Raw genomic sequence first — 21,658 nt, 5'->3', positions numbered from 1 at the left:
TATTAATTGACAACCTTTACAGCCAGGCCTCTGAGCTGAATCAAAGTGCAATGAAGTCACTTCATATTTAATTTCTGTTTTTTGAACTAAGGTTTTAGTCTCTAACCAAAAGAGAGCAAGAGAGAAATGGCTATTAAAATAGTGCAAATGTTACTACCCGTAATTCTACTCTGAGCATCTGTTCCAGGGTAAGCATGATATGGGGAGCATTTACTTTGTTTTCTCAGTTGGCCTCAATTGCTGTCCCTCTTGTAGTGTTAACATGTTATTTTACTTTGTTACTTGTTTTTAAAGATGCATAGTTTTCCCTATTATCTGAACTCTAAGGTTAGCTCTTTTATCTGGTACTTAACTGAGGAAATGGTCATCAAAGGAAAGCTGAATTATAAGTGGGGTTTTTTTTGTTTGTTTTTTGTTTTTGTTTTAGATTCCAATTGTTTAAATTCTGTGTAATTCTACTGTAAAGCAGATTTAGTTCTGTAACAACTTACTACTCTTACATTTCTTTTTTTCGCTTACATGCCCCATGTTTCCTCACCCATACTTTGTGTTCTGGATGCCAGTTCCTATTAGCTAGCTTTCAGTTGTTTTTCTCTTTTTATAGTCATTTTAAAAAACCAAGTAATACGTACCTATTGAAAAATATTCAAACCACACATATCTATGGAGTAGGGAATGACGGTCTTACCAGTCTTACCACTCACTGAGGCTACACTGTGCAATTGGATGTGTATCCTCCCTGAACTTTTTTTTTTTTTTTTTTTTTTTTTTCTTTTTGCGGTATGCGGGCCTCTCACTGTTGTGGCCTCTCCCGTTGCGGAGCACAGGCTCCGGACGCGCAGGCCCAGCGGCCATGGCTCACGGGCCCAGCCGCTCCGCGGCATATGGGATCCTCCCAGACCGGGGCACGAACCCGTATCCCCTGCATCGGCAGGCGGACTCTCAACCACTGCGCCACCAGGGAGGCCCTCTCCCTGAACTTTTTAATGCATATACAAGTATATGTAGTAGGATGTTTTCAAAATACAATCATAATAAGCATATTGTTTTGAATTTGCATTTTTTGCTTAATATTTCTTGGACATTTTACCATACCAGTATTTGTAATTTAGGCACTCTTGGTGTACGTTTCACTCCTGATTTTTCACATAAGCAGTGCTACAGCAAACATTTTTACATAAATGACTTTGGGTACTTGAATCATTTTTGCCCATAGTATGTAGATTGCTGGTTCAAAGAAATGTGCATTTACAGTTTTGAGCTGTTCTTCAAAAATTTTCTTCTCAAAAAGTACCAAATTAAAAAGATAATGACAAAATGGAAAAATTTATACCAAAGACAAAGGGTATATTCCTACTATACAAAGAGCTTCTAAAAACTGAAAGAAGCCACACCATAGGAAAATGGTCAAAAGATAGGAACAAGTAGTCCACACAGAAAAACAAATGCAAATGTCCTTTAAATTTTGGGAAAGGTGCTCAATCTCACTGTAATAGAGAAACACAAATAAAAGCTGCTCTGAAGCAGCATTTCTTATCTATCCAGTTGGCAAAAATCCAAAATATTGACAACATAGTTTCTTGCCAAGGCTCAAGGCTGTGAGGAAATAATCACTGTCATATATTGTTGAGAATATAAAAAGATAAAGAGCCAACAGATAGGAAATTTGGCAGTATTCACAAAATTATATAAACCTTAAGCTTCATCTCAGCATTCTTCTATGACTCGAACCCAGAGGCACAGAAAGCAGGAAAACAAAGTGACATGTATATGAGACTGTTCATTGCAGCACTGTTTAATACCAGAAGACGGAAACAACCCATTGTCCATCAGTAAGGTATAGTTGAGGAAACTGTGATACTTGTATAATGATGAAGTACTATGGTAACATAGGGCAGGAGTGTAGTACAGTATAACAAACAGGGTATTAATGTTGATAGTCAAGATACAGAACACTTCCATTACCAAGAATTCCTCTTGCTTCCCTTTTATAACCACGCATTTCTTTCCCACTCCCACCCTGTCCATAACCCCAGGAAGCCATTAATCTGCTCACCATTTCTATAATTTTATCATTTCAAGAATGTCAGATAAATGGAATTATATAGTGTGTAACCTTTGGGATTGGCTCCCCCGACCCCCAATTCAGCATAATTCCCTGGGGATACATCCAGATTATTCCATGTATTGATAATTTTTTCCTTTTTATTGCTAAGTAGTATTCCATGGTATGGATATACCACAGTTTGTTTAACCATTTGCCTGTTGAAGGACATCTGGGTGGTTTACATTTTTTGAGTTCAGAGATAAAGTTGCTGTAAACATTCATGTAAAAGTTTTTGCATGAATATAAATTTTCATGTCTCTGGGATAAAAGCCCAAGAATACAACTGCTCACTTGTATGGTGGTTGCATGTTTAGTTTTACAAGAAACTGCCAAACTGTTTTCCAGGGGTCTGTACCATTTAAAATTCTCATCAGTAAAGTACGGGTGATTCAGTTTCGACATATCCTTGTCAATATTTGGTATTGATACTCTTCTGTTTTAGCCATTCTGATAGGTGTGTTGTGATGTCTCAGTGTGGTTTTAATTTGCATTTTCTCAGTAGCTAATGATGATGAGCATCTTTTCATGTGCATGTTTCCCATCTATACATCTTCTTCAGTTAATGTCTCTTTATGTCTTTTGCTTGTTTTCTAATTGGAGTTGTTTTTCTACTGTTGAGTTTTTCCTTTTTGGATCTTACTTTCAGTGTCAAGTTTAAGAACTCTTTGCCTAGCTCTGTAGTCTGAAGATTTTATTCCATATATTATTCTAAAAGTTTCAAGTTTTATATTTAAGATTGTCATCCAGTTTGAGTTAGTTGTGTATAAGGTGTGAGTTTAGGTTAATGTATATTTTTTTTGTTTGCCTATTTTGGTGTCCATTAGCTCTTGCAACATTTGTTGAGAAAGCTGTTTTTCTTCCATTGAATTATTTTTTGCACCTTTGTCAGAATTCAGTTGGGCATATTTGTGTGGCTCTATTTCTGGGTTTTCTGTCCTGATCCATTGATAATATGTGTCTATCCCTTTGCAAATACAGTAAGTCTTGGCTTACTATAGCTACATAGTAAGTATTTCCCCACTTTATTCTAACTTTTAAAAATTGTTTTTGCTATTCTAGTTATTTTGCCTTTCCATAAAAATTACAGAATAATAATTCTATATATACAAAAGTTTTTGCTGGGATTTTAATAAGAATTACATCACCTGTATATCAGTTTGGAAAAAATTGACACCTTTACTGTGTTGAATCTTCCATTCCATAAACACTTTTATTTAGATCTTCTTTGATTTCTTTCATCTGCATTTGTAGTTTTCAACATATAGTCATCTTGATATTTTGTTAGGTTAGCACTTCTTTCATTTTTTTCCTTTTATTATAAATGGTATTGCTTTTAATTTTGGTGTCCATGTGTTCATTTCTAGTATATAGAAATACAGTTGCTTTTTGCAGGTTGACCTTGTGTCACACAAATTTGGATAGATTTTATTTTCATTTTCACTTCAGTGTAAATGAACTTCCCTTGAGACTTCTTTGACCCATGGATTATTTAGAAGTATGTTCCAAATATTTGGAGGTTTTTCTGTTATCTTTCTATTATTGATTTCTAGTTTGATCCTGTTGTAGTCAGAGAATACACTTTATAATTTCAGTTATTTTAAATTTGTTGAGGTTTATTTTATGGCCCAGGATGTGGTCTGTCTTGGTATTTGTTCAGGGGCACTTGAAAAGCATGTATATTTTGCTGTCCTTCATGTGCCCCGTTATAGCCTCACAAGGGTAGAAAATCTAGATTTCCGTCTTGGTCTTTGCTGGTATGGGTGGGGCCCGTTTTTTCTGCAGTGTTTGACTGGGGTAGAGTTTTTATCGTCTAAAAGTTTTCTGTATTGTGAAGCTGTCCCTTGTTTGATCCACTGTCTGGAGAGCACTGGGTTTTGTTGTTTCTTCTGTGCCTGTTGGTGTGTTTAGCTTGCCAATCTTCATCTTCAAGTCTAGGATGTACCAGGCAAAAAAGAAAACCTAGGGGATTCACCACTATGTTGTTACTTGGGTCCTGAGTTTCCTAGCTGATTTGCCTTCTCTTTACCTTTCAGAGTTTTCTTTTGTTTGCTTCGTATGTAATATCCAGGGTTTTTAGTTCTACTTAGCTGGAGAAATAGAGAAAAGTACAGCTGCTCTGTCTTCCTGGAAGCCAAGGTCGTCTGTCTAATTTACTTTTGTATATAGTGTGAGGTAGGACACTGTTTTTTCCCAAATAGATAGTTAGTAGTCCTAGTATCAATTATTGAATAACTCGTTCTTCTCCAGTGATTTGAAATGTCACCCCTGCTATATATGAAATTCTCATATATTTGCATATTTGAAGACACATAGTAGAAGTTCGCTGACTTGCCTAATTAACTGACTAAACCCCTTTATTTCCATTATGAAACATATAACCTGATACCCTTGACATATTTCTGCTCTCACCAATTAAATTGAATCTGCTTACCAAGAATTAGAGGTGTTGTATCGTTCAGGTGTGCTTCTTACTATAATCTTGTATATTATATAAATTAACAAAAATAGTGCTGAAAGAAAATTACTTTTGTGAAAACGAAGTTGATTGCTTTGGAAAGACAAAGAAGTCACTTAAAAAATTGCTTGCTTGTGAATTAGGCCTTGGTGAGACCACTGTAAATGTTTAGGGGGAAAATATATACAAAAATTCATTTTGTATTAAGTGGTTTGAAGTACTCCATCTATTTCAAAAAGACCTAAATTAGAAGAACTCATAGCTAGTATATTAGAGAAGAGGGCTTCTAAAGCCACCTGTATGTAGGTGTATCTGTTTCTGGACCTTAATCTATATTCTACTGGTCTATTTGATATTCTATACCAATATCATATTCTTTTAAATTGCCTTAATATTTTAGTGCATTTTGATATCTGTTAGGTATGTTTGCCTGTAGTGGGAATTTCAGCTGAAAAGAAGAAAACCCAGCTAAAACTGTCTTAATGTAATAAAGAAACACATTAGTTCAAGGAACTGGAGGTTTAGGGGGCAGTTTTTAGTACCTGTTTTAGCAGCTCTGGCTCTGTTTCCCAGAAGCTCTCCTTTCACTTGTTTGTCAGCTTCATTCTCCAGCTGGTGACGCGGTGGCTGCAGGCCTCACATCTGTCCATGACAAAATACAGAGACAGTCTTTTAGGACGTCTCTCAAGAGCCAGTCATCATTACCCTGAGGATGCTAGCATAGTTTTCCTTGCATTCCATTGGCCTTAAGTGGGTTAATGTGGGCAAAACTAGCAAGGGAGAGATTGTCATGATTGGCTTAGATGAGTTCTCAGTCCTACATGTACATTAGAATCACTTGGGTGGCGTTTAAAAATAGTAATGCCTGAGTGACAATCCACACTGATTAGAATCTCTGAAGTAGGGGCCCCAAGCTCCTGTATTTTTTTAAAAGCTCTGTAGGTGATTCTAAATGGAGGGAAAGCTTTCATTAACCCAAATACATCTTTGAAGCCAGAGTCATTCCCCCAAGTTGCATGGCTAAAATAATAATAATGAGGTGGCAACTATAAGGATAATTGGGATATTATTAGGAAAAGAGAAAATAAATGCTGGATATACAACCTACCAACTGTTATACCAACTCTTACTGTTTTTTTTTAAACCAACTCTTATCATTATACTCTTTTTTAACCAAAATATTTGCCAGTTTTATGTTTTCTTTTCCAGATAAATTTAAAAATCAGTTTGTCAAGTTTCAGAATAAATTCCACAGGGACCTAGAATTAAATTTTATTAAATGTATAGATTAATATGGGGGTGGGGGGACAGGTTCCCACAGGAAGGAATCACAGTTGGTGCCCAAGTATCCCTGACAAAATCTCTCTGCTTTTCAGTGTCTCAAAAAGTCTATCACTTGTGATTTTTTACATCATGCACCAGTTATTATTTAGACTTGGTTGTAACTTTTTTTTTTTTCAATTTGGCTGTGCCTGGTCTTAGTTGAATGTAGCACGCCGGTTTTTTTGTTGTGGCATGCTTGATCTTTAGTTGTGGCATGTGAACTTTTAGTTGAGGCATGTGGAATCTAGTTCCCTGACCAGGGATGGAACCTGGGCCCCCTGCGTTGGGAGTGCAGCGTCTTAGCCACTGGACCACCAGGGAAGTCCTGGTTGTAAGTTTTTATTTGCAAGTAATTTCAAACAGAAAAATTGGAAGAATACAAATTAATTTTTCTGGTTTCTCCCTGTTCGTCATTTCTTGAATACCACATCGTCCTCTCTTTTTTTTTTAACATTATTAATTTTGCTGCTGTATATACTTGAGTCATTATTTTAGAAGACTGTGTGGTAGGTTTTGAGACCTTGCAATAACCCCCCAAAAGTATCTACCTTGTAGATGTAAAAATATCGACACTTGAATGCTAGGGCTTGTTGAATTCTAGATTAAAATGCATTTCCCTGAGTACATTGAAGAACTTGCTTCATCGTTGAGAAAACAGAATCAGTATTTTGGATATTCAGTATCCAAAATCAGAAGCTAATTTTATTTGCTTGCTAAACCGGGATGGCTCTTTATGTAAAATAGTCTCTCTGAAGAAAGCAGAGAGCTATTCTAGGTTCAGAAGTGACTTAGGTTTGTAACATTTCCTTTCTTTGGTCTAAAAGAGTTTGCATAAATTGGAATTATTTGTTCTTTGAATTTTAATAGAACTTGCCTGTGAAACCATCTGGCCCTGGTGTTTTCATTATGGGAAGATTTCTTAATGACTAATTCAATTTTATTACTTTTGTTATTTTAATTTTTCTATAAATTTGTACATTTTACTTTTTCTCAGATTTATTGATGAAGTTTTTAATATTGCCATGTCTTTTGAATGTCTTTAGCACCTATAATTATGACTCCCTTTTTATTCCTGGTAATTTGGTGTGCTTTTTTTCATTTTTTAAAAAATGTATTGAAGTATAGTTGATTTACAATGTGTTAATTTCTACTGTACAGCAAAGTGATTCAGTTATATATATGTTCTGTTTCATATTCTTGTCATTATGGTTTATCACAGGATATTGAATACAGTTCCCTGTGCTATACAGTAGGACCTTGTTTATCCATGCTATATATAATAGTTTGCATCTGCTAATCCCAAACTCCAGTCCATGCCTCCCACACCCCCTGCCCTTGGCAACCAAAAGTCTGTTCTCTATGTCTGTGAGTCTGTTTTGTAGATAAGTTCATTTGTGCCATATATATTGTATTTGTCTTTCTCTTTCTGACTTACTTCACTTACTATGATAATCTGTAGGTCCATCCATGTTACTGCAAATGGCATTATTTCATTCTTTTTTATGGCTGAGTAGTATTCCATTGTATATATATATACCACATCTTCTTTATCCATTCCTCTGTTGATGGACATTTAGATTGTTCCATGTCTTGACAATTGTAAATAGTGCTGCAATGAACAGTGGGGGTACGTGTGTCTTTTCAAATTATAGTTTTGTCTGGATATATGCCCAAGAGTGGAATTGCAGGATCATATGGCACCTCTATTTTTAGTTTTTTGAGGGACCTCCATACTGGTTTTCATAGTGGCTGCACCAGTTTACATCCCCACCAACAGTATAAGAGGGTTTCCTTTTCTCCACACTCTTTGCAGCATTTGTTATTTGTAGACTTTTTAATGATTGCCATTCTGACCAGTGTGAGGTGGTACCTCATTGTAGCTTTGATTTGCATACCTTTAATAGTTAGCAGTGTTGAGCATCTTTTCATGTGCCTGTTGGCCGTCTATATATCTTCTTTGGAGAGATGTCTATTTAGGTCTTCTGCCCATTTTTTGATAGGGTTGTTTGTTTTTTTGTTACTGAGTTGTTTGAGCTGGTTGTATATTTTGGAAATTAAGCCCTTGTCAGTCACATCATTTGCAAATATTTTCTTCTAGTCCATAGTTTGTCTTTTCGTTTTGTTTGTGGTTTCTTTTGCTGTACAAAAGCTTTTAAGTTTGTTTAGGTCCTATTTGTTTATATTTGCTTTTATTTCTGTTGCCTTGGTACGATTTATGTCAGAGAATGTCTTGCATATATTCTCTTCTCAGAGTTTTATGGTGTCATGTCTTATATTTAAGTCGTTAAGCCATTTTAAGTTTATTTTTGTGTATGGTGTGAGGGTGTGTTCTAACTTCATTGATTTACATGTGGCTCTCCAGCTTTCCCAACACCACTTGCTGAAGAGACTGTCTTTTCTTCATTGTATTTTCTTGCCTCTTTTGTTGAAGATTAATTGACCATAGGTATGTGGGTTTATTTCTGGGCTCTCTTTTCCTTTTTTCATTGATTAGTCTTGCCAGACTCTGTCCATTTTTTAGTCATGACAAAGAACTACCTTTTGTTTTGTTGAGCCTTTCTTCTATATCTTTGTTTTCTGTTTCATTAAATTCTGCTTTTATTTGTATTATTTCCTTTTATCTACTTTTCTTTTTTTTCTTTTTTTTTTTGCGGTATGCGGGCCTCTCACTGTTGTGGCCTCTCCCGTTGCGGAGCACAGGCTCCGGACGTGCAGGCTCAGCGGCCATGGCTCACGGGCCCAGCCACTCTGCGGCATGTGGGATCATCCCAGACCGGGGCACGAACCTGTGTCCCCTGCATCGGCAGGTGGACTCCCAACCACTGCCCCACCAGGGAAGCCCCTACTTTTCTTTATGTTCTTCTTTTCTAACTGAAGACAGATGATCAGTTCATTAATTTATTTTTAACTTTTCTTATTTTTCTGATGTAACTGTTTACAACTACGAATCTCCTTTTTATATACTCCTTTTGCTGCGTCCCACAAAGTTAGCTATATAGTCTTTGTTTGGAAGTTATATTTGTATATGTTTATTACATCAAACTTAGCAGTTATGATGTCAGTTCTTCTTTAGCCTTACTAATTTTTTGTCTCCTTAATTTATTACTGAGATAAACATGTTAAAAGTTGTCCTCTATGACAATGATTTTGTCAATTTTTCCTTGTGGTTCTATTTTGGAGCTATATTAATAGGTCCATATAAGTTTAGCTGTTACATATATTGAATAAAACCTTTTATCGTGGGCTTCCCTGGTGGCGCAGTGGTTGAGAGTCCGCCTGCTGATGGAGGGGACACAGGTTCGTGCCCCGGTCCTGGAAGATCCCACATGCCGCGGAGCAGCTAGCTTATTTATTCATTTGTTTATCAACATTTTTATTGAGAGCCTACCCACTGCAAGCCATACTTGTGAGCCATGGCCGCTGAGCCTGTGCTCCGCAACGGGAGAGGCCACAACAGTGAGAGGCCCACATACAGAAAAAAAAAAACAACAACAACCTTTTATCATGATGTAGTTAATTTCCTTATCACTAGTAATAGTTTTGCCTTAAAGTTATTAATACAGCTACACCAGTTTTGTATTGACTAGCATATGCCTGGTATTTTAATTTTTTCATATTTTTATTTTCAATCATTCAGTGCTCTTTGGTTCTTAGGTGTGTTTCTTTGGAAAAGCATGTAGACTACTACTAGTTAAACCTTATGTAAAATATTTTCTGTGTGGTTACAGTGCAGAAGCTGCTGAAAAATGGCAGAAGAAGTGGTGGTAGTAGCCAAATTTGATTATGTGGCCCAACAAGAACAAGAGCTGGACATCAAGAAGAATGAGAGATTGTGGCTTCTGGATGATTCTAAGTCCTGGTGGCGAGTTCGAAATTCCATGAATAAAACGGGTTTTGTGCCTTCTAACTACGTGGAAAGGAAAAACAGTGCTCGGAAAGCATCGATTGTAAAAAACCTAAAGGATACGTTAGGTAAGTTATTTTTATATTAAAACAAGAATGACAGTACTTTCTTTTAAATGAACGCTAGAGCTTGGTTCTCTGTACTGAATTTTGGCAGCAGTGGGCAGAATCGACTAGAACATCCCAGGGCTGGGATTTCAGCTAGGCAAGGTGAATTTGGCTCATAGCAGGGGTATTCAAGTCAGGTGTGTTCAGGGAGACCAGTGAAGGTCAGTTTCTGTAAATCTAGCTGGTGGATCTGGCCAGAGTTCAAGAGTCAAGCCAGAGTGATGCCGACAGTGGAACTTAACTCTCATCTTCTGTCAGGGGCTCCTTGAACCATGAGTGCCTGTTGGAGTTTAGACAGATTCTACATCTAATTGAGATAGGGATAAAATGAGTGAGATGCAGAATATCCTCCTTGTCATCAAGGCAACTTATTTTACAGGATTGCTTCATTGCTTCATTTTACATCTAATGGCTTATATTTTGAACTGTGCTTTTAAAAACAAACCATCATTTTATTCTTATATTTGATAAAAGTTTTAAATTGTGCATTACTGTATATTAGCATCTACAAAGCTTATCTCTTTCTTATTTTGTTTCTCTTTTTTCCTCTTCTTTCTTCCCCTAACTGTAAAGTTTGTTTGTTTTCACTGGTCTTCCGTTAGGGCCAGAGATAGGGGAACCTACTTCACATTGGGCTTGGCCAAGCTGTGATAGGAAGGAAATACGTGCAAATGAGGCCTAGGCTGTCTCTCTCTCTCTCTCTCTCTTAATTCTCCTTGGCTGACAGGAAGGAATTGGGAGGGACAGAATTTCCCTCGGGTATTCAGGCAAGCATGCTGTTACTTAATAGTTTTTGGTATATATGTAGGAGAAGAAGTAAAATTTCTCCTTGAAAAAAAGATAGTTTGAGAGTAATGTGGCATGATTGATGAATATGGAATATTATTGACTAACTGCTTTATATTAGTTTTTATTTCTTATTCAGCATTATTGTTACTCTATTATTCTATTCTGAAGGTCATTTAATAAATGGAGTTACTAATCTGAATTTTCACCATGATACTTAACTGCTTTAAGTAGGTTTACCTTTTTTTGAGATTTTAAGGTTTTGCAAATAAGGCCATTATTATTAGTTTTTAAATAGAAGACAATTCACATATGAATGAAAGACAGTTGGAAAGAGATTGTCCTTGAATAGCTGAAGAGACCAAAGTTAGAACCAGGAATACTTTTGATTTTGTAAATACTGGACATTTATTTAAAGCATGTTGGTTAGGTGTATTAGGGAAAATTAAGGTAACTTCTATCAAGAAAGTATGCCTCATAGTGATGAAGGCACAAAAAAGGACTAGGGCCACACCTAGATAAACTTTTATGTTCCTTTTGAAAAGGATAGTGGTATCCTGAGAGGTGTAGCAGATGTGACAGTTAATTAACAAAAGGCAGTGAAAAACCTAATATAGAGCACAGAGGAGACTCACCCCAGTTTTAGATATGACCGCATATGAAGTTTAAAAGCCTTATGAGAGACAGTGTTTATTATTAATACTCCTGGGAAACCTTCCGTACTATTTCCTGGTATTATTGAGACAGTTTCAGCAAGACTCTATCTGTTTAAGTTCTAGGCTATCGCTGTTAATTTTATTAGTATATTACAGTTATTGCTGTCTATTCCAGAGGACTAGTGATCTATAGTTAGCCTGTATAATGATGTAAATCCAGCTTTTGCATCGGACAGCCTTCTTTCCTTTCTCAGAATTTCTGAATCCCTTTTTGGTAACTTTAATGTCCCATATAACTAATGGATTTTTTTCACAATGATTGATTGTGCTGATGGAGACACTGTTTGAAGGTTAAGAAAGAAAAGGAGAAAACAAAGGAAAGAATGAATACATGAATATATTTTCAACTGTTGAAAAAAAAAACACACTTTAAAGCTTCTTCCAAAATAAATATGAATAGTAAGGTCATATTTGTGGCCATCATGATATACTTGTTTTATAGGTTCTGTTGGAGTTCAGGGGAAAAATGTTTTGGAAAGAGAGAAGCCTCAGGAAACCTTTCTATTGCCTGGGTGTGGGCCAAGTCACATGAATTGGGTGTGGGGAATTTCAATGTTGCAGAACCAGGAAGTTCACCAAGAATTATCCTGAGCTGTGTTAACAAACTGACGAAAGAGAACACGGGATTTTTTTTCAGAATGGATTGGTTAAAGGTCTTTAAAGATTTTTTCAGTAAGTTAATCTGTTTATTAAATCTGTAGTTTTCTTGTAGTTTCTTGAAGTAGAGTTTTCACTTTGTGAATTTAAAGGAAAACTATGGATAGAACATGGTGGGTTTATATCGGCTGGTGCTTTATATTGTTTATGAAACATAAGCTAAGTGATTGGTGATACATCAAATATTAATAGCTTTGACTTGATAAGTAATTTAATAAAATTTTTAATATCAATGTTTAAATAACAGGCAGGAAAAGGATATAAATGATTTGAGTTTGATGCAGTTAGTTCTTTGAACTTAGCATAGACATTTGAAGTGAATTAAATAAATTGTAAACATATTAAAAACAGGAGGAGAAAAAGGCTTTAAGTAAGCAAGTTCCTTCATCCTCAACATTTGAAGTAACATATTGTTCTGGTGCTTTTTACTTAGATTTCAGCGGACTGATATGGAAGATAATGTTTAATAAAAGCATCAATAAAGAGAATGTTTTGACTTAATGTCGGATTGCTAGAAATTGCTATTTTGGTTAATGTGAGACTTGATATTTTGAAATGAATTGTGAGAGCAGCTGCATACAAAGAATATGAAAACATTGACAGAAGATAGTGAATTCTTAGATTGTTTGTGAGTTCAGGTCATAAAGTAATTCTAATACTAACAAGAACCTCATCTGTGTATCTGCTTATAGCCTTTTTATACTCTTATGATAGTGAACTTGATTTGGTCTCTTTGAACAATTGCTTGGTGGTTCTAGGAAAATGAACAGAGGGATTGTTGTAGAAGTCTCTTATGTGTAAGGAGTCTAAGGAAACAAAGAGTAACCTGTCAAAAGATTTCGGGGCAAAGGGCAAAATGGAAAGGGAGTAAAAGTACTTTGTTGAAAAAAAAGTTGTAATATTAAGACTCATTCATTTCTTTAAGTTTGGTGGCCAAGTAAATCCTTTTAGAATATATCTCTTTTGTTTACTTTTTGGGGAATTGTTAAAATTTTAGATCCATTTTTGGGGGTTAGTTTTCCTTTTAAAGAGCTTATTTATTCATTTGTTTATCAACATTTTTATTGAGAGCCTACCCACTGCAAGCCACACAAAAATTATAGAATGAAAAACTAACACTAACTGTCACAGAACTTACATTCTGGTGAGGAGGTAGGTGGTGGTTGTTATTTATTATTAATATTTCATATCTGAGTTTGATATCTAAGTGATGTTGACCATAAATCAACTAGAAGTGGTATAAAAAGAATATATTGTATCATTGATACAGTGATTTAATATATACCATCAACACAGTATAAAATTATCTTTCTCTCTATAGAGTCTTAGAAAGTTGATAGTTATTCTTAAATACATGTGTAGACTGAGAGTCAGGATTTGAGATTTATAACCAAAATACTCCTTTCCTCACTGCCTGCAGTAAGCCAAAATTTATATTTATTTAGCTCTGTAGCTGTTCACCAATCTTTTCCCTGAATGGCCTTGAAAAGTAAGAGGAAAAGTGTGCTCCTTGTGTGGTAGCCAGAATACCATTGAGAACAAAAAGGGCACATTGTTTTAGAGAAAGCAGAGAATAATAAAAAGCAGTAATTTATCTTACTTCATATAAATCAAGTGAGCAGATAAAAATACAAAAAAATTAAATAAAAACCTGTACTGGAAAGAACATCACTTATATGTATTTAGAATTCCTTTGTTCTGCTCCCAGATATATCACTTATTGGCCATGTGGCCAAGGGTATATAACTTTCCTAATTTCCTGCTCCTTATTTGTAAAGGCGAGAGTTGGGCAAGACCAGATGATCCTGGAAAGTCCCTTCTGACTCTGAAAGTCTTTAGTCCTGGTAAACAACTGATCAGTCTTACATGTGGTATAGAAATCAGGGGAAAGTCCATAAGGGAGAAACTGGTTTTGAAGGAGGAGGAACACAACAGAATTATAGTTCCCTAAAGAATTAGCAAGAATCAGTAATACTTTCTTAGGCCTCATTCTATTGAACACTTGTTTACTCTGATTTAGATGGAAGAGAAATGACATGCTTAAGGTAAAGACCTAATGATGGAAGTATAAGTAGTACATTGAGTTCAGAAATTTATTTGAAAGCTAAAAACTGAGAAATAAACAAGATGAATAGAAACAGACATTAATGTAAAATTCTACATTAAGTTTTTAAAAGGAATTGAAAAAGTTGCTGAGAATCTGTCCTGGCTGCAATTTACATGAGTGAAAGACTTAGTAGGAGCTGCTGTGATAATGTAGGTGCTAAAAAAAAATCTCAACACACTGTATGATGGCATTGATTCAAATCTACGAGGCACTCAGGTGAAGGGATGCAGTAGTTCCCTTGTGTGTGTGCTGGCCAAATAAAACATGACATCGTCTATTCACTTTGGATAAATATACTTTAACAGTGATATTGAGAAACTCAGATGCTTCCAAATACTAGCATGAAGTATATCAAAGGATTTGGAAACCAGGTTACATAAAGAATAGTTTTATTTTATTTGCCTTAGGGAGAGGACAACTATTGTGTGAAGATGGAATATTTACAGTGTTTAACCAGATTCTTAAAAACTTTTGAGGAGTTAATAGTACATTGTTTTGGTCAAGAAACAGTGCTATAGGAAGAAAGAAGTAAGACTAATGGATTGGAGTGAGGGGAAGATTGAAAGCTATACTAATGCTTTTGGTTTTTTAAACAAAGCTAATGATAAAAATGACTGCCTCAGAGTTATGCACATCCTCAGTGCATATACCTGAGTATTTCCCTCCCAACTCTGAAAAAGTAAATGCCAGAAGCACTAGGAGGTAGGAAAGTAATAACCACCATTGACTGAGTGCCTGCTAGGTGCTATGCACTGTGCTGAGTGCTTTACATATAAACTTTAAAAAATTCTTTACAAAAATTTTCTGAGATAGGTACTTACTACACACCACCATTTCACAAACAAGGAAACTGGAGTTTAAAGAATATTAAATAACTTGACCAAGATCAGATTAACCAGTAAGTAACAGCACTAAAGTTTAAACTTCGGGTCTCTTTTGTTAAGAGTTTCCCTAGTGCACACATTATGACTATAGAGTAGAGAAAAGACTAGAGTCAGATAAGTAATGGATTGAAAAAATTTGATGCAAAAGGGACTGATTAAAATTAGGAGGGTTGTGGTGAATTAACTGTGAGGCTGGGAAAAATTTAGAAAAGATAATACATTGATCTGAGGGAGCCTGCTTGTTGTGGAATGATCTGATTGTTGCTGATTATAACGTACTTGAGAAATTACTGATACTTTACATTTGTATAATTTTGTAAAGTACTTTTGCATCTACTCTCTCATTGATAGCATGAGATTGGAAGGACTATTTTTAAGCAGTGGAAACAAAGGGCAATAAACAGGCCCTTCTGGAAGATTTGTAAGCAGGGGAAAAAGCAAGCTATTAATTATGCATGCATTTGTCAGTCATTCACATGATAAACAGGACTTTGTGTTGCACAGAAAACAAATATTCTAAGCTTATATTCTTTCTCTGAACTATTTCTGGCCTCTAAGATTAAAATAGGTTGTTTTGGTGTTTTCCCACTTAGGGCTTTAATTGTTGGGTCTGTCCAAAAATTCTTCACAGGTTTTTTGGACAAGGTTAATTAGTCTTCGACATTATCTTTTTCAGAATCAAAAGAAAAATATTTTAGAACTAGCCGTTATTTTCAGGTTTAGAATTTTATATTTGCTTGTATCAGTATTCAGTTTAATCAGTTTAATAAACACATTGATCATCTGCTGTATATACAGTTCTAAATAGTATAGGAAATGCAAAAGATCAGTGAGACATTAAAAATGCTCCTCTCTGGAAGCTTATGCTCTAGTAGATGGGCTTAAAAGACAAACACAGGAAATGCTGGCATACAAGTACCTCAGAAGTACAAGGTGCTGGGGTACTTCAAAAAGGAGAGCTTACATATCACTGAGGGTGACGATGGGGAATGAAGGATGTTGAAAAACATGAACAGAAAGATAAAGAATAAAGTTGTGATTTGAAATGGCACTTCTTGAATGGGTAGATTTTTGAAAGGCAGAAGTTTTAATGAGGTTTTGCTAAGAAGCTAACAAGGTAAACTAAGTCATGAAGGTAGAAACATCTAATTCAGGGGATTTAAGTCGGCCATTCTTACTAAAATTTAGAGTAGTTTTCGTGCAGGGCGTTATAGAAAGATGCTTTTGTTTAACATTTACTCTGTGTACTGTACTATTACTTTACATTATTTTATTCAGTTCTCACAACACTCATGGTAAGTGCTGTTTCCTCCATTTCTGAGCTCAGAAAAGTGAAATAGCTTGCTCAGGTTTCCACAGTTAGTAAGAAGCATACCTGGGATTTGAACTCAAAGGCTGTTTCAAGGTCTACACTCTTTTCTATAGTCTGTACCAGGGATGGCCCAACCCCTGGGCTGCGGACTGACACTGGTCCGCGGCCTGTTAGGAACCGGGCAGCACAACAGGAGATGAGTGATGGGCCAGTGAGTGAAGCTTCATCTGCTGCTCCCCATTGCCTGAACCATCATCATCCCATCCACGCCCCCGCCCCATCCTTGGAAAAATAAAATTGTCTTCCACGAAACTGGTCCCTGGTGCCAAAAAGGTTGGGGGCCGCTGGTCTATACCATAAGCCTGGAAAGGAAGGCTTGAGGACATTCTAGAGAGGGCTGTAGATTCCAGGCAGAGTATTTCTCTTAATTTGTTAGGCAGGAGAGCCACTGTTGGCTTTTGAGCAATAGGGTCATGTGATGGTAGCTGTAATATAAGATTAGACTGAATGATGTGGATGATAGGTTGAAGTGGGATAGATTGGATTAGTAAAAAAAAAAAAAAAAAACTAGTTAGTGCGTAGTGAAGGCTCAAGCACAACAACATAAGCCTGAACTAGCACATGAATAGTGGAAATGGAAAGTGTTGGCATAAAGGACATATGGTGACTTTAAGGATTTGATGTGTGAATCTTTTAAGAAAACAATTTTTATGATATAAAATTCATGAAGTTAACTGTTTTAAAGTGTACAGTTCAGTGGTATTTAGTACATTAACAATGTTGGGCAACCATCACATCTGTCTAATTCCAAACTATTTTCATCACCCAAAAGGAAACCTCATTCCCATTAAACAGTTGCTCCCATTACCCCTTCCCTTTAGCTCCTGGCAACCACTAATCTGCTTTCTGTCTATATGGATTTACCTGTTCTGGCTATGTCATATAAATGGAATCATACAATATGTAACCTTTTGTGTCTGGTTTCTTTCACTCAGCATACTGCTTTTGAGGTTCATTCATGTTGTACCCTGTATCACTACTTCATCCCTTTTATGGCTGAATAATATTGAATTATATGGGTATACCACATTTTGTTTATCCATTCATCTGTGGATGGACATTTGGGTCATTTCCATCTTTTGGTTATTGTGAATAGTGAAGCTATGAACACTTCTTTACAAGTATTTATTTGAATACCTGTTTCCAGTTCTTTTGGGTATATACCTAGGGGTAGAATTACGGTAGTTCTGTGTTCAACATTTTTTTTTTTTTTTTTTTTTTCGCGGTACACGGGCCTCTCACTGTTGTGGCCTCTCCCATTGCGGAGCACAGGCTCTGGACGCACAGGCTCAGCAGCCATGGCTTGCCGGCCCAGCTGCTCCGCGGCATGTGGGATCTTCCCGGACTGGGGCACGAACCCGTGTCCCCTGCATCGGCAGGCGGACCCTCAACCACTGCGCCACCAGGGAAGCCCTGTGTTCAACATTTTGAGGAACCATCAGGTGTTTCCCACAGCAGTAGCACCATTTTACATTTTGACCAGAGGGGTTCCAGTTTCTCCATATCCTCATCAACACTATTTTCCTTTTTTTTTCGTTTGGTTTAATTTGGTTTTATTATAGCCATCCTAGTAGGATGTGAAGTGGTATCAGTATTTCACTGTCGGAGTTCCCTGGTGCCGCAGTGGTTAAGAATCTGCCTGCCAATGCAGGGGACATGGGTTCAAGCTCTGGTCCGGGAAGATCCCACATGCCATGGAGCAACTAAGCCTGTGTGCTACAACTACTGAGCCTGTGCTCTAGAGCCTGTGAGCCACAACTACTGAGTCTTTGTGCCACAACTACTGAAGCCCGCATGCCTAGAGCCCATGCTCCACAACAAGAGAAGCCACAGCATGAGAAGCCTACGCACCGCAATGAAGAGTAGCCCCTGCTTGCCACAACTAGAGAAAACCTTCACGCAGCAACGAAGACCCAGCGCAACCAAAAATAAATAAAATTGATTCTTTAAAAAAAAAAAAAGTTCATGTGGTTTTGACTTGCATTTCCCTAATGACTCATGATGTTGAGCATCTTTTCGTGTGCTTTTGGGTATTTGTACATCTTCCTTGAAGAATTATTTATTCAAGTCCTTTGTCCATTTTTGAGATAGGTTGTTTTTCGTTTTGTTCTTGGGTTCTGAGAGTTCTTTATATATGTTCTGGATAGAGATCCTTATCAGCATTATGATTTGCAAATATTCTTTTCTAATTCTGTAGGTTGTCTTTTCACTTTCTTGGTAGTGTCCTTTGCACTAGTGTTTTTTATTTTAATGAAGTACAGTTTATCTTTTTTTTTTCTTTTTTTTTGGGTGTCAAATCTAAGAATCTGTTGCTAAATCCAAGGTCATGAGGCTTTTCCCTATGTTATCTTCTGAGTGTTTTAAAACTTTAACTCTTATATTTGGGTCATCTATCCATTTTGAGTTAATATTTGTATGTGGTATGAAATAGGAATCCAACTTCGTTCTTTTGCCTGTGGATATGCAGTTGTCCCGGCATCATTTGTTGAAGAGACTATTCTTTCTTCCATTAAATGGTCTTGGCACCCTTCTCAAGGTCAAAGTCAAAAAATACGGAGCAACTGGAATAGAATTGAGAGTTATTTCAGAACTCTCAATTCTTTTCCATTAGTCTATTCATCATTCCTTTTTTGCCAGTACTACACTGTTTTGAGTACTGTGGCTTTGTAGTAAGTTTTGAAATTGGGAAGTGTGAGTCCATCAACTTTGTTTTCCATTTTCAAGTTTGTTTTGGCTATTTGGGATAACTTGCGATTCCATATGAATTTTAGGATCAGCTTTTTCCATTTCTGCAAAAAATAGGGTGTTGGTACTTTGATAAGGATTACATTGAATCTGTGGATCACTTTGGATAGTATAGTCATCCCTTGGTATCTGCAGGGGTTTGGTTCCAGTACTCCCTGCAGATAACCAAAACTCAAGGATGCTCAAGTTTCTTGTATAAAATGGCATAGTATTTGCATTAACCTACACACATCCTCCTATATACTTTAAATCATCTCTCAATTACTTGTAATACCTAATACAATGTAAATTCTATGTAAATAGTTTCTGGTGCGTGGCACATTCACGTTTTCCTTTTTGGAATTTTCTGGAGTTTTTTTCCCCAAATATTTTTGATCTGAGGTTGTTTGAATCCACAGATACGGAACCCATGGATACCGAGGGCCAACTGTATTGCCATCTAAAAATACTAAGTTTTCAAGTGCATAAACACAGAATGGGGGCTTCCCTGGTGGCGCAGTGGTTGAGAGTCCGCCTGCTGATGCAGGGGACACGGGTTTGTGCCCCGGTCCGGGAGGATCCCATATACTGCGGAGCGGCTGGGCCCGTGAGCCATGGCCGCTGAGCCTGCGCGTCCGGAGCCTGTGCTCCGCAATGGGAGAGGCCACAACAGTGAGAGAGGCCCGTGTACCACACACACACACACAAACACAGAATGTCTTTCCATTTATTTAGGTCTTCTTTAATTTCTCTCAATATTTTGTAGTGTTTAGCGTACAAGTCTTGTACCTCCTTGATTAAATTTATTTCTGTGTATTTTATTCTTAATGCTATTAAAAATTAAATTTTAAAAATTTCCTGGGACTTCCCTGGTGGCACAGTGGTTAAGAATCCGCCTGCCAATGCAGGGAACACTGGTTCGAGCCCTGGTCTGGGAAGATCCCACATGCTGCGGAGCAACTAAGCCTGTGTGTCATGGCTACTGAGCCTACACTCTAGAGCCTGCGAGCCACAACTCCTGAGCCTGCGTGCTATGACTACTGAAGCCTGTGTGCCTAGAGCCTGTGTTCCGCAACAAAGAGAAGCCACCACAATGATAATCCCATGCACAACGAAGAGTAGCCCCGCTTGCCACAACTAGAGAAAACCTGTGTGCAGCAATGAAGACCCAACGCAGCCAGCCTGAATGAATGGAAGGAAGGAAGGAAGGAGCCCAATAAGGTTTGGGGGGTTAAGAGCACAGGAAAAAAAAATTTCCTCTTCAGAGTGTTCATTGCTAGTATATAGAAATACACTGATTTTTTTGTGTTTTTGTATCTTTCAACTTTGCTAAGTTATTGGTTCTAGCTTTTTTGTGTGTGAATTCTTTAGGATTTTCTATATAAGATCATGTCATCTGTGAATAAAGATTATTTTACTTCTTCCTTTCCAGTTTGGCTATCTCTTATTTCTTTATCTTGCCTAATTGCTCTGGCTAGCACCTCTCGTACAGTGTTGAATAGAAGCGGTGAAAGAGGGCATTTATGTGTTGTTCTTGATCTTAGGGGAAAAGCTTTCCGTCTTTCACTACTGAGTGCGATAGTAACCATGTTTTTTTCATAAATGCCCTTTATTTTGTTGAGGAAATTCCCTTTCTATTCCTAGTTTGCTGACCATTTTTATCATGAAAGGGTGTTTTATCACTTTTATCATGAAAATCCCAAATTGCTACTTGCAGTACTTTTGTGGACATTTGCCAAGGGCAAAAAATTTGAGCTGCTAGCAGAGGTCAAACAAGGTGACCTCTCATTTCAGCTCTCATACTGCAAATCAGTGTCCTTGCTGCAGTTTAATGCCACGTGTGTGTGTGTGTGTGTGTGTATGTATGTGTGTGTGTGTGTTTACTGTTTAAAATGGTGCCCAAGCATAGTGCTAAAGTATTGTCTAGTGTTCCTAAGTGTAAGAAAGCTTTGATTTGCTTTAGGGAAAAAATATATGTGCTAGGTAAGCTTCATTCAGGCATGAGTTTATAGCGTTGTTGTGAGTTCAGTGTCAGTGAGTCAACAATTTATATTAAATAAAGTGTCTTTAAAGAGACACATAACAAAAATGTCGTGAACAGAGTACCCCCTAGAACAGTGGTTCAGTATGCTAATTAAGTATTCATGGTCACTTTATAGAACAGAACCACCGTGAATAACAAAAATTGATGGTTGAATATATTTATATCTATATTCATAAAGGAAAGGATATTGGTCAGTAGTTTTCTTGTGAAATCTTTATGTCTTTGGTATCTAGGTAATGCTGGCCTCATGGAATGAGTTATGAAATGTTTCCTTCTCTTTTGGTAGAAGTTTGAGAGAAAAATGTTTGGTAGAATTCACCAGTCAGGTTAACTGGTTCTGGGCTTTTCCTTGTTGAGAAGTGTTGATTACTGATTCAGTCTTTTACTTTTTATGAGCCTATCCACATTTTCTGTTTCTTCTTGGGTCATTTTTGGTAGTTTGTGTGTTTTTAGCAATTTTTTCTTTTCATGT

General features: G+C 36.8%; 1 protein-coding gene across 5 annotated transcripts in view; it reads left to right on the top strand.

The window, feature by feature from the left end:
- NCK1 (NCK adaptor protein 1) overlaps nucleotides 1-21,658 on the top strand; it is a 92,422-nt gene that overhangs the window by 52,462 nt on the left and 18,302 nt on the right. For 3 of the 5 annotated variants that reach the window (XM_081234440.1, XM_081234439.1, XM_081234442.1), the window contains exon 2: nucleotides 9,614-9,857. In XM_081234440.1, the coding sequence (XP_081090566.1) occupies nucleotides 9,632-9,857 (226 nt within the window). In that variant the 5' untranslated portion in view covers nucleotides 9,614-9,631. Of the gene's footprint in view, nucleotides 1-9,613; nucleotides 9,858-11,965; nucleotides 12,071-21,658 lie in introns of those variants that run through there. The other 2 variants (XM_081234441.1, XM_081234438.1) reach the window with 2 other exon arrangements.

The sequence above is a fragment of the Mesoplodon bidens genome, assembly GCF_964165515.1.
Source record: "Mesoplodon bidens genome assembly, chromosome: 5".
Lineage (NCBI taxonomy): Eukaryota > Metazoa > Chordata > Mammalia > Artiodactyla > Ziphiidae > Mesoplodon > Mesoplodon bidens.
The sequence above is the reverse complement of the archived record's forward strand: the minus strand, read 5'-3'. Positions and strand labels throughout refer to the sequence as shown.